The sequence below is a fragment of the Dermacentor silvarum genome, chromosome 1, assembly GCF_013339745.2.
Source record: "Dermacentor silvarum isolate Dsil-2018 chromosome 1, BIME_Dsil_1.4, whole genome shotgun sequence".
In the NCBI taxonomy this organism is placed as follows: domain Eukaryota; kingdom Metazoa; phylum Arthropoda; class Arachnida; order Ixodida; family Ixodidae; genus Dermacentor; species Dermacentor silvarum.
Window position 1 is genome coordinate 145,315,013 of NC_051154.1, and position 13,505 is coordinate 145,328,517.

General features: G+C 47.1%; 1 protein-coding gene across 1 annotated transcript in view; it reads left to right on the forward strand.

The window, feature by feature from the left end:
* LOC119436198 (uncharacterized) overlaps nt 1-13,505 on the forward strand; it is a 74,721-nt gene that overhangs the window by 27,704 nt on the left and 33,512 nt on the right. The window contains exons 3-4 of the mRNA XM_037702977.2: nt 9,331-9,437; nt 10,549-10,742. Coding sequence (XP_037558905.1) covers nt 9,331-9,437; nt 10,549-10,742 — 301 coding nt within the window. The remainder of the gene's footprint in view (nt 1-9,330; nt 9,438-10,548; nt 10,743-13,505) is intronic.

The window sequence follows — 13,505 nt, forward strand, 5'->3', positions numbered from 1 at the left end:
CTCTTAATGTCAACTAAACTATCGGCCATCCCCGTTTGCTCTCTGATCCACACCGCTATCTTCCTGTCTCTTAACGTTAGGTGTAACATTTTTCGTTCCATCAGTCTTTCTGCGGTCCTTACCTTGTTCTCAAGATTCTTTGTTAACCTCCAAGTTTCTGCCCCATATGTCAGCATCGGTAGAATGAAATGATTGTACACTTTTCTTTTCAACGACAGTGGTAAGCTCCCAGTCAGGATTTGGTAATGCCTACCGTATGCACCCCAACTCAATTTTATTCTTCCGTAAATTTCCTTCTCATGATCAGGGTCCCCTGTAAGTAATTGACCTAGATAAACGTACTCGTTTACAAACTGTAGAGGCTGACTGGCGATCATGAATTCTTGTTTCCTTGCCAGGCTATTGAACATTATCTTTGTCTTCGGCATATTAATCTTCAACCCCACTCTTAAACTTTCTCGGTTAAGGTCCTCAATCATTTGTTGTAATTCGTCCTCATTGTTGCTGAATAGGACAATGTCATCTGCAAACCGAAGGTTGCTGAGATATTCGCCGTTGATCCTCAGTCCTAAGCATTCGCAGTCTAAGAGCTTGAATACTTCTTCTAAGCATGCAGTGAATAGCATTGGAGAGATTGTGTCTCCTTGCCTGACGCCTTTCTTGATAGGTAACATTCTACTTTTCTTGTGGATAACCAAGGTAGCTGTGGAATCCATGTAGATATTTGCCAAGATATTCACGTATGCCTCCTGTACTTTATGGTTACACAATGCCTTTATGACTGTTGGTATCTCTACTGAATCAAACGCCTTTTCATATTCTATGAAAGCCACATAGAGAGGTTGATTGTAATCCGCAGATTTCTCAATTACCTGATCAATGACATGGATATGATCCATCGTAGAATAACCCTTCCTGAAACCAGATTGTTATCTTGGTTGAGTGAAGTCAAATGTTGCCCTGATTCTAGTGGAAATTATCTTGGTGAATATTTTATACAATTCTGAAAGCAAGCTAATGGGTCTATAATTCTTCAATTTTTTAACGTGTCCCTTCTTATGGATTAGTATAATGTTGGCGTTCTTCCAGCTCTCTGGTACACTTGAAGTCGTGAGGCATTGCCTATAAAGGGCCGCAAGCATTTCAAGCATGATATTTCCTCCCTCCTTGATTATATCAACTGTTATTCCATCTTCTCCAGCAGCTTTTCCCCTGGTCATGTCTTTCAAGGCACTTCTAACTTCCTCGCTAGTTATAGAAGGGGCTTCTGTATCCTTTTCATGACAACTTCGAATAAAAGTAGCTTGGCTGCTCTGGGCACTGTAAAGGTCAGTATAGAGTTCTTCCGCTGCTTTTACAATGTCATCGAAATTGCTGATGATATTACCCTGCTTATCTTTCAGTGCATACATTTTGCCTTGTCCTGTGCCAAGTTTTCTTCTCATTGATTTGATGCTGCGTCCATACTTTACTGCTTCCTCAATCTTTTCCACGTTATAACTTCGAATATCCCTTACCTTCTTCTTGTTGATCAGTTTTGACAGTTCAGCAAATTCCATCTGATCTCCCGAGTTTGCCTCTTTCATGTTTTATCTATTCTTTATTAGGTCCTGTGTTACTTGAGAGAGCTTACCTACTGGTAGCCTTGGTGTCTTACCTCCCACTTCAGTTGCTGCTTCTGAGATCAGCCTAGCTATGGTTTCAGTCATTACCTCTATGTTGTCTTCAGCTTCCTGTTTAAAGCTGCATATTTGTTTGCGAGCACCAGCCTGAATTGGTCTGCTTTTACTCTTACTGCCTCTAGCCAGGTTGGCTTGTTTCTTCTTGACTAATTTTACTCTTTCTCTCTTCAAATTTAGAGAAATTCTAGACCTCACTAACGTATGGTCACTGCACTTTACCCTACCTAACACTTCTACATCCTGCACTATCCTGGGATCGTCAGAGAGTATGAAATCTATTTCATTCCTTCTTTCTCCAATAGGGCTTTTCCAGGCCCACTTCCTATTGCTGCGCTTCCTGAAGAAGGTATTCATTATTCGGAGCCTATAACTTTCCGCGAATTCTACCAACATCTCTCTTCTAGCGTTCCTAGAATCGATGCCGTAGTTGCCAAGTGCTTGCTCACCAGCCTGCCTTTTCCCCACTTTTGCATTGGAGTCGCCAATGACTACATTATACTGAGTTTGTACCTTTCTCATTGCTAATTCAGCATATTCATAAAACTGTTCTATTTCTTCATCATCGTGACAAGAGGTTGGGGCGTAGGCTTGTGCTAGCTTCATTCTATACCTCCTATTCAGCTTTATTATGACGGCTGCTACCCTCTCATTATTGCTGTGGAATTCATCAATGTTGCCTGCTATGTCCTTGTGAACTAGAAATCCTACCCCGAATTCTCTCTTATCTGGAAGACCTCTGTACCAGAGGACGTGGCCGCTAATCAGCGCTGTATAAGCCTCACCAGTTCTTCTAACCTCACTAAGGCCAATAATATCCCAGGCAATGCCTGGCAATTCCTCAAATAGCCCTGGTAAGCTAGCCTCACTCGAGAGGGTGCGCGTGTTGAACGTTGCCAGGTTCACTTTCCAGCTATTTCATATACAACAATAAATTTCTCAAAGGCAAAGCTACAATGCCAGCTGACGGAGCTCAGTCCAGTGCAGTGTGGGTTTTTCATGCGCAGTTTTACACTCGTCCGTGGTAGCTCACCTTAGTAATAAAAGCATAAACGCAACAACATAGGATAGAACAATCCAGTTAAGTGACCATACTTGCGGTGGTGCAACAAGCCTGTAACAAACGCTGGCTATATACGACTTCTACAATATTCACCTCGATTTTAACCCGCTAAAACTTGTTTGCTCACAACGAGTATACTTTATGGTAAAATATCGAATGTTTGTATTCCTTCGCAGAAACGTTCGGCAGTAGCACGAGAACTGAACTAACACTGCGGTCTAGATTTTGCAGGCGCTGCTTGATTTTTGAGCGGCTTCTCAAAATTAGGCGGTTATTCGCCGTTTAACTTTAAGCGGCGGTAACTTGAAGTAAAGCTAATTGAGGATTTCAGCTGTTTTTAGCGCACGAAAAGGCATGGGCTAATATTTATTCCCTTTTCAGTGCAACATGTTCAACTCGGGTCAGCAATTCACAGTTGCTTGTTGCATGTTTGAGTAACAGTTAAGATGGATCTGTTTGGCAAAACTCATGCAGCTGCTCGGACAAATTTTTGGCCGAAATGTGCCGTTTAGTCAGTATGGCTACAGCCAGACAGAAGCCGAAGCCCAGCTCATTCTTTAGTAGTTTGACATATTGACGATATCATCATTCACCGGAGGAGGTCAAAAATCAAGTGAATTCATATTAGAGCACTGCACGGGCCGATTTTTTTAGTCCGGGCCCACCGCGGGCCCGTTTTTACGTTGGGCTGCCCGCCCGAGCCTGACTAAACGTTTTATGGTGAGACCCAGGCCCGGCCCGGGCCCGAAAATAATCTACGTTACCCGCCCGGCCCGCCACCCTTTTGTCTTAGGCCCGAGCCCGGCCGGAGCCCGGCTAGAAACCGGCCCGAACCCGGCTCGAGACCGAAAAAGATCACCGAGCGGCATTAAAAAAAAATGAAGTAAAGAAGACAATGAAAGGAATTTATTCTTAAGGCATAAATACATGTCATATGCAATTATAAACACCACTTGAGCGGTCTGAACGCAAATACCAGAGCGCGAAGTAGTACGAATGACCCTGCCGAGCAGTATTGCCAGCATTTTCCAACGACCCGACCTTGATGCGGCTGAATCCACTTCTACCGCAGCGCCGCCACAGTATTTTTCCACGTCGGGCGCCCCAGCCGCTCGTCCCACTCGACCGTATTTCTAGTCGAAGCGCAGCCACGACAGGTCGTGAGCGCAGTGCATGGATGGAGTAAATGAAGAAAGAAAGCTTCTCGTTCCTCCATGGTGCAGCGTAATGCGCTGCTGCTAGGGGGCCGGTTGAGAACATGCGTGCAATCATGGATGGACGCAGTGCCATATTTCAGCCGCGTAATGAATTATCTTATCTGACCAGTAATCGTTTTACCAATTCACCTTTGAAGAATCAGCAAGTCGCGAACGCGCTTGCACTGCGCTGGAAGGATTAATTAGATTGATTAAGGTAAGGAATACAATGGCATCCTTTGGTTTGAGGCGACTTCGGTCTTTCTGGACTTTTACATTCGGTTCAAACAGAGCAAAATACGACGGAAGAAGGAAAGGGAAGTACACAGGTGTAGCACTGCTAGCTTCCAGCTGCGCCGGGGCAACAGGTTTTTCAGAGTCGAGACGCGCGAGGATAACTCGCGGCACGTTACATGCACACCGCCAGAAAGTCCGAGCCCGGCCCGGGCCCGCGTCAAAATACCCGAGCCCGGCCCAGGCCCGGGTCAAAAAGCACATGCCGTGCCCGAGCCCGTGAAAAAACTGCTCTACCCGGCCCGGCCCGTGGGCCAGGCCGGGCCGGGCAGGGCCCGGGCTTTCGGGTAAGCCCGAGCCCGTGCAGTGCTCTAATTCATATAAGGCTTGGGGTGTCTTCTTTATGAGGCGGGCATATGCGGTGGTCTTTTATGGACTGACGAAGCGAGTAGTTCTCAGTTCGTATAAATAAAGACCTCGGTAGTTCGAGACATTCTGATTCGGAAGGTACTTGGATTTTCCTTTTCAAGGCAGCCTAAGCAGCCCTCTAGTGCGTGGAGTATTCTTAAGGCATTGCCTTTGGCGCTCTGGAGAACTGCTTTGTGGTTTCAATTCGATGTTGCAGTGAACGGATGGGTTTCGCGAACAATGCGTGTCTCGCCATATCGCCATAACGACGGTCGGTTGGTTCCGTTGCGGGAGGAGTCTGCCATATTGACGATAAAGGCTGCTCCAGACCACTATCAAGCATTCCATAGCTCGTAATATCTTGGCTCTCATTCTTAATCACGAAGCGTTTTTTTTCTGGTGATTGCTGTTATGGTATTCGTTAAGTATATACTATACATGACACGCAGTTGTTTTAATAGCCATGAACAATGCTTTTTATGGTTGCTTGCTTCGAAGAACAGTGAAATTAGTAGCAAATTTTTCAATACAAAATGTGCGCCTAACTCTTCCTTTCACCCATTAATTTAGTAGCCACATTTTACTAGAACACCTCGCCAGAGCAATACGAATCTGGATGAAAGCTTCGCAGACCGTATCCGTCTAACACAGATTTATAATGTTTACACCAAATACCAAGATTGCTGTACCGTGTAAACTGCAATGCCTGCCATAACTAAGTACTAAGGGAATGTTATGTTTCGAGCGAAGCAGCATACTAAATCTTCCATGCTGAATTTACATTGTTTTTACGTACAATTTATGGATAAACAGGCCGCCTCATGGTATTGCAAAAGCAGTAGACCACTTCAACTGCTTTATCCAAGGCACAAGTTTTTCACGATTCAGGTGGTTTCGAAAAAGAAACTGCAGTTTAGGTGTGACAGGAGAAAGCAGCCGAAACATCCTTAAGGAAGTACGGCGCCCAGTACCCCGGGCATGCCCTAAGCGAATGAGCGCGCGTGGCAGCCGAGCGAGCCGGAACGAGTGGCGTCTTGGCCATGAAGTCACTCGCAAGAGAGCGCCACTCCAACTTCTCGCTGCTAATAGCCGATGGGAGTCGAAACAAAGTCGAAAATTTAAGTCCCTGGGACATGTACGTTGTCTTATATAGCTTGTACATGTGTCCCGTGAAGCGTAAGGATTGCAAACATTATGAATCTAGTCAAGACGCCCACTTTATCATCATCTTACAAAGAGGACATGAGAAACTCCACAAGTGCATTTCTCCACACACTCAGTCAGGGTAACCATGCTGGTGGACCTCTAACTACGATTGGAAATAAGACGTCAACGCGCGAACAAGCCACAATCCCAGCCACCTTCATTTCCACCCACCATGCAAGTTTCCGAAGCGCGTCTCTGAGCTCCGACAGCGCTGCAAGCGGAAGACCGCCTATCTCGGTAAAGGAAAGTTAGATGTGTGGGATAGCCTGCACATTAAATGAGATTGAAGAACATCTCGCTGAACAGATAGCTAGGAAGGCAGACAATGTGGGCCTCTACACTAACAAAAAAGTCGCAGTTTCGTCCGAAAGGCGAAGCATCAATTGCGATAGCAAATTTACTAGTAGTGAGCTATACAGAGTAAGCATAGTATTTTTATCGGCTGCATAAACTTGGACACATTCGCTTACTAACAGAATTAACAAGCATGGTGTCAGCGCGCACAAGCAAACATGAATAGATCACACTCGGTGACCGCAGACAACCACTGTCAAAACGCTGGCGTGAGCAAGCGCGCCAGTGGCAATGACTGAAGGTTCGTGCAGTCTATCACTACCAACGGAGACCGAGCGGTGAAAGCAGAGCGTATACAAAGGTATGAGCCGCGTGGAGATCGCTTTCAAGATACGGTGCGTGTGACAGCCCGAAGCCGCGCAAAGTACAAGTACGCAGTTGTTGGCAGAGCAGAAGCCGCACGCCCTCCTTCCCGTGCTGCCTTCCCGCTTTCCTCCTTTCGCTTGGGAGATTGAGTCGCCGTAACCCTTGCGCCCAGTCCCAAGATACGCATTTGGTGCCGCAGCTAAACGTCATTCCCGATGGCATTTCGCACGACGGATACATCGCGTTTGCTCTCCGCCGTGCGTTCGCTCTCCATGAAAGCGCGCGTCCCTCGCGCGCTGTCACACGCACATACAGCATAATGCGTGCGGCGACGATTTTATCGCCGTTGGACTTTGTACGGAACCTCACGGCGACGGTGACGGCACAAATGCGCTTGGAGTGCCCATATAATTGCTATCCCAATAAAACGCATACGTTATCTCTGTTTACAGTAGGAGCAGCTGTCAGTCAGTTGTGATGTTGGACATATAATTGCCAAAGGCGTCTGGTCAGTGGCAAAGGCAATTTACGAGCGAAAACGTTGTAAATTCGTCCCCGTATGTAAGCCTGGGTGGCGTTTTTATCCCTGCTGCTTACTGGCTATCATCACTCCATGTCTCGGTGCTTCTCGAAGCGGTGACGCTAAATCAAGTCACGGATGTCAGAGTCAATACAAGAAAAAATGTCTTGGCTATTGACGTCGCACATGAGACGGTGCGGATCACATTGAGCAAACTTACGGAACTTGGCGGCATGAAGGTCCGCTCGTACATTCCTATGGACAGTGACAACACTACTGGTGTCATCAACGACGTGGACGTCTCCATCTCCAGCGCCGACTTGCCGATTTTAATTAGGCCAGCCGTTGATGGCTGCGCCATCACTCATGTATCTCGACTCCGCACATCCCGCTGTGTGAAGGTGGCTTTCAATGGCGAATCTCTTCCCTCACACGTCAAGGTGGGCCACTTTAGACACACCGTGCGTCCATTTATCCCAAGACCACTCCAATTCCCCAACTGCCTGACGCTGGGACACGTGAGCGCTGTGTGCGAGAACACGAGAGCTTGCTCGCGCTGCGCGCAGCCCCATGCTGCAGACTCCTGTATAGCCATGGTTCTCAAATGCCCCACTTGCATTGGGTCCCTTAATGCTACCTCAAAGGACTGCCCCAAAATGAGGAAAGAAATGGCGGTCTTGAAGCAAATGGCAAGAGACCGTTCGTCTCGTCGGGAAACTGTTGCAACCATTAGAAACGACGCTCCCGACGCCGTCGGACTTCGAAGATCGCAGATTCCTCTATGAAGAGCGTGGCACATCCGACAACTCCTCCTCCTCTGCCCCCTAGGCCTGGCGGAGTCGAGTCTAACTCTGACAAGGTCGTGCCAGAGAACACCAATACTGAAGCCTGGCCCGCGCTAACAAAGCTACAGCCGCCGCCACAGCAGAAGCCACAGCCGAAGCCACAGCGAATACCCCAGATGAAGCCACAGCCGACGCCACAGCCGACGCCACAGTTGAAGCCACAGCCGACGCCACAGTTGAAGCCACAGCCGAGGCCACAGCCGAGGCCGCAGCCGAGGCCACAGCCGAGGCCACAGCCGGCACCACAGTCACATCAAAGGATACAGTGCACCGCGGTGAGTCCACAATGCTGACTCCCGATAAATTGCCCAAAGAAGACCGGCAAGTGGTTGTGATGCTTCGGTCCCTTGTAAATACCCTTCGTATACTCTTAAGCAAGCTGCATACTCCGTCAGCGCGAAGTGCAGTGCAAGTACATGATGCTCTTAATCCAGTGCTTGCACGGCATGTACGGCTTCACGGGTAAGCCCCGTGGATCACCCGCAGCCTTCTAATCGCGCAATGACCACTGGCTCTAGGTTCATGTCAGATGTCTTCAACGCACATCAGTAGCTATGGAACTTGACTTTGGTGTCATGGTGCTTCGCTGCACACACAGTGCTCACTCTCTTCCTCTTTTCCTCGTTTTATTCCCCCTTTCCCTTACCCCCAGTGTAGGGTAGCAATCCGGACGTTCGTCTGCTTGACCTCCCTGTCTTTCCTCTCTTTGCTTTCTCTCTCTCTCTCTCTCTCTCACTCCATGGTTTTCCCAGGCGTTTTAATCCCATCGTTGACAGTGAGTATAGGTTGTGAGTCATATTAGTGTAATTAGCGTATCCAACTCGCATGGTCTGAATTGGGAAGTCTTTTTCCCGCAGAAGCGGTTTTTCTCGAGACTTCCACTTCACTGCAACTATACGTCATCGCCCGACATGGTACCAAGACAAGACAGCGCACACACATCGAGTTGGCATATACGCACAGCCATCTCTACTACCCCGTCAGATGTGCCGGCTGCCGGCTCTGTTCTCTGCGAAGTTACGGAACAAAATTACAAACGCTGCCGAAATATCCTCACTGCAACCAATATATGCCTTCAAGCGCATCATTTCTTTAATAAACCAAATAAATTTCTTTGGCTTTTTCTGACGTTTTCGTACTCGAACGGGCGCCTTCATTCTCGAACGCCAAGTAGCTTTTGGAGACTCATGTGCTGTCGACTGAGAGCTTTAATTGTGGCGTCTCAAGATTTAGATGCATTCGGTGGTCGGTGGTGGATGCTGTGTCGCGTTTCCCCTCCGCTAAACATTTTCTTGTCTTCTGGTACCATGCTCTCGAAATGTACTCTTCTTCCATGAGTATTACACATTTGAATCTCATGCACTTGTACACCTGTTTGAGTCTACATTGGAAGTTCTTATGGCACTCAGCGGCCACAGCTTCTGCTGTAACCTAGTTTGTTTGAGAAATAAAATAATCCCAAATATTTTTTTCTTTTGTTTCTTCAGTTTTCACACCAAGTCTTGTTCTTGTTGCGCAGGAGAGGTGAATTACGATTTCAAGGAAACAAAACCCTGCATTGTATTCTGCGATGAAGAAAACGCAGCTAAGACAGAGGAAGCCTGCAAGACAATACCCAGTGTTAAGGTAAGCCAAGAGGCACTTCATCAGACGGAACTTCACATTTGGTTGACAGATGACGTCATATAATAGCGAGGGCACGGACTTCTCTTTAGACCTCATTCAGGCAACACGATCGCGTTCAAGTTTCAGCCGCGTCAATAACTAATAATATAACTTTTCATCAGATTATAATAAAAATAAGACATCGCGATCATTTTTTTAGTCGTTAGAGGATAAATACCTGCGATAGTCTCAGAACTCAGTTGTTTTATTTTTCTCCAAGTTGCAATTTTTCCCCTGCGACCCTTGTACAACTTTTTTAAGGCACGAACAATGGTTTCCGGGCATTTCTATTTCTTTTTTTTTTCCGGTTTCCAATGCTGGCAAATGTAACATCTCAATGTGAATATGAGAGGTTATTTTTTGACCTGCACATATATGTACGAAAATTTTAATGATACTGTTCAAGCCCCCCTCATCTCTTCCTCTCTCCTGTATTGTACAGTTCACCGAAGAAAAGTGTTAATTCTGAAAACGCCAATAGATGTGCGTCTATCCTCGCAAACGCTGCTACAACGCAGCCTGTTTCTAAAACTGCCTTGCGGTCTTGAGCTCGTCTCGTTATCTCCTCGCGACTGTTGTCATTGCTCAGGTCGACGCTAGAGAGTGTGGAGCGACAGCAAAATCAGAACAAAGATGCATTAGTGTAAGGCAGCTTTGTTGTGAGGTAGCACTCCTTGAAGTATTTTGCTCTTAGTCATCTCAAAATGGAGATACATTTAGGTAGAGTTAAAAAATTACGGGCACATAACAAGGTCTGATTTGAAACCTGGGAAGATTGCAGGCGTTCAAAAATATTTTATATGTGTGGGAACTGTGAAGCATTACACGAATACATGACGCCACACTTTTAACGTTACTCTCCCTCCGATACACGGCCCTGTACGGACCGAATACGTACTGTGCGTGGAAAGCGCTCGAACTGCCAGATGCGCAGGTGCTTACGTGCACGTGTTCTGTCTTCACGCGTGGATGTCTCAGGAATGTCGGTAGCCCTGATTACATAATCATAAAAAAAATGCATCGATGTTGTGGTTGAAATTCTTGGATCAAGTGTCGGCGTGCTGCCTTGCAGACACTGGTGGTCTTCGGCCAGCGCGAGGGGATGGTGTCCTTTTCGACGATACGGCGAAGTCCCCAGGCGGCTTCCCTCCCCAGTGTGGACCCGGAGAGCCTGCTCGCTGTCCTCTTCTCGAGCGGCACCACGGGGCTCCCGAAGGCCGCGATGTTGTCCCACAGAAACGCTGTCGCCCAATTATTCAGCGCAACGTTAGAACAACTTCGTCATTTTCCCAGTTGCCTTTCTCCTTCGTGTCTGCGCTATCTTGCAGCCATTTTGTTTATTACTTTTTTTTGCTTTCTTTAGTATGACAACTGGATTAGTCGGAAGAGACAGAAGCCCCGCTCCATGAGTCGAATTAGTTCGCTTTTACGAGACACATATCCTAATTAACTTGGGAGCTCTTGGGTGCGGGTCTGCGGTGGCACTCACCCCTGAATATAGCGGCGACAGCGACCTCCCAGATGCAGGTTATAGCTGAGAAGTTAGTTTACATATAGGGTGCATTTTTTTTAGTTGCACCAAATTTGTAAAGATAACCTGTGGCAGATAGCACAATTATAGCACTTGAGCTAAATTACTCGATAAGGGCGACATTATTTCCACGAGCAATCAAATGCGGAATTGACTAATTAAGAGAATTTTACTAATTAAGCTTTATACTAATTAATTTACAGCACTTATTGGAATCTACGAATTGTAGCTAGTGAGCTTGCAAGGCATATCGACTTCGAACGAATTTTGAGAATAGCACCGGTTTCGATATATGCGCCGTCAAACTTGCGATAAAAATGCCCAGTTCCACTTACTTTCTTAAACCAAATACTGTTTTATGAATTGAAGCACAAAACTGGAATGCCAATGTATTTCGTCAGACACTTTGAAAGTTAATATCTCGAAACCGGTGTAGTCCTGAGAATTATTTCCAAATGAATACGCCTTGCGAACACACCGCCTACAATTCGTTAATTGCGTAATATGTGTCGTAAAATAATAAATTAAAACGTTAATTATTATAGTTATGTTAACTCTTCAATTAAGCATTTTGATTTCTCGTAGAATTATTGTCCGCCTCATCGAGTAATTTTGCTCAAGGGTAAGCATTGTACTATCTGTCCCAGACAATTTTTTTTTTTTGAATTTGGTGCAGGAAAAAAAATCTGGCATAGTTTCAGTTATTTACTGATTTACTTGGCGGAGTAGTGCCTTTGGCATTGCGCTGCTAAGCCCGAGGTCGCGGGATGGAATCATGTCCGCGGCGACCGCATTTGGATAGGGCGAAATGCAAGAACGCCCGTGTGCTGTGCATTGGGGGCACGTTAAAGAACCCCAGGTTGAATCCGCCATTACGGCGTCCCACATAATCAGATAGTGGTTCTGGCATGTAAAATCCCGGAATTTAATTTAGTCATGTACTGCGGTCACTATTATAACCGCATCCGCCGCGGTAACTCAGTGGTCGAAGCATTCTGCTACTGAGTAAGAGGTCGCAGGTTCGATTCCCGGACACGGCAACTGCATTCCCGATGGGGTCGGAATGCAACGACCTTCGTGTACCAGACTGGGGCGCACGTTAGGAGGTCAAAGCTAATCCAGAACCCTCAAATGCGGCTTTTCTCATAGTTATAATGTTCTTTTCGGACCTCATCAATAAATATACTATAAATGTAACCAAAGGCAGCATGAATATTGCAGATCTGCAATATCCTCATGTGTTCGTAATTCATAGAATACAGTGCAACATTTTATGTTGAATGCGAACATTTTAAGACGTGACTAAGAAGCGACTATTCTAAGAAGTGACATAAATGTAGCAGTGGCTCATGTTTCAAAGGCCTTGAGCATTTTCATGTAATTGCGGAATTATTGCATGCTCATGTGAATAACAAGTGGCATTGTCGTATTATTGGAAGCACGTCGATGAAAGTACGGCTTGCTTGCCTGTGTACATGATCATGTCACCTCAGAAGTGATCCGCTTGTGCTACAGGTAAATGTTCCACCCAATTCATTTGTGAAAATATTTGCGAAAATTTAACAGCGGAGCTGTTTAAGCCGACCGTCAGTCCATGGAGCGTGTGCAGAAACCTCGCTGAACGATGACGTCACCGCGCGTTGCCTAGCTAGCAACCACCTCGCGGAGCGGCGTGTGCTTCACGTCCTCTTCGTGCCGTGCACATATTGCCTTAACATGGGACGTTAAGGAGAGGGAAGGAGCGCATGCGCGCGGCGCGCGCTATGCTCGGGAGAGAGAGAGAAATTGTAGCAGCACCAACGAGGCAACGCGCAGAACTGCTACCGACGCCATCCGCGTTTACCCGTTTCCCCGCGTTCGCGCCGAACGCGCGCGGTGTCCGTGACTGCAGCAAGCGCCTCTGGCGGTGGCTCGGCAGTTTTCAACCAGTCACGACCCGGCAACTGTGGAGCGCAGCTTGGCCGTGAAGTCACCGGGGAGATAAAGCTCGGAGCCGCCGCGACGGCGGCACAACTCTCGTTGACTCTGTGGCGAGTACGTGTAGCCTTGACATGGGACGACCAAAGAAGATCCGGACACCCGAAGCAGAAGCCGCTCATCTTGAAGCGCGTCGCGCGGCCAAGCGAGAATCTGCGCGTCGGCGGTGAGCTGATCCGGAATACCGTGCAACACTTAGCATTTCCTAGCAAAACATAGCCATGCCTAGTAAAACCTGGAAGAAGCTAGGTCGATCACCAGCTCCGCTGTTTGCTCCAGCCTTGCACCACGAGTGCAAGCTTATCGAATTCGGTTTTGAAAAGGAACGGCGTGTCTCCTGCGTGTCTTCGAATGCGAACGCTTGCTTCGTCCCATGGTGGACGTGTGTAGCGGTGAGGACGAGCTCAAGACGCTATGGGCTATCAGGTTTGATCTCAATGCATCCTAATAACAGCGCAAAAGACAGGACAGAGCAAGCCGTGAACTGTAGCGAGGCGCCTAGCTTTTCCTGGGACTAGAAG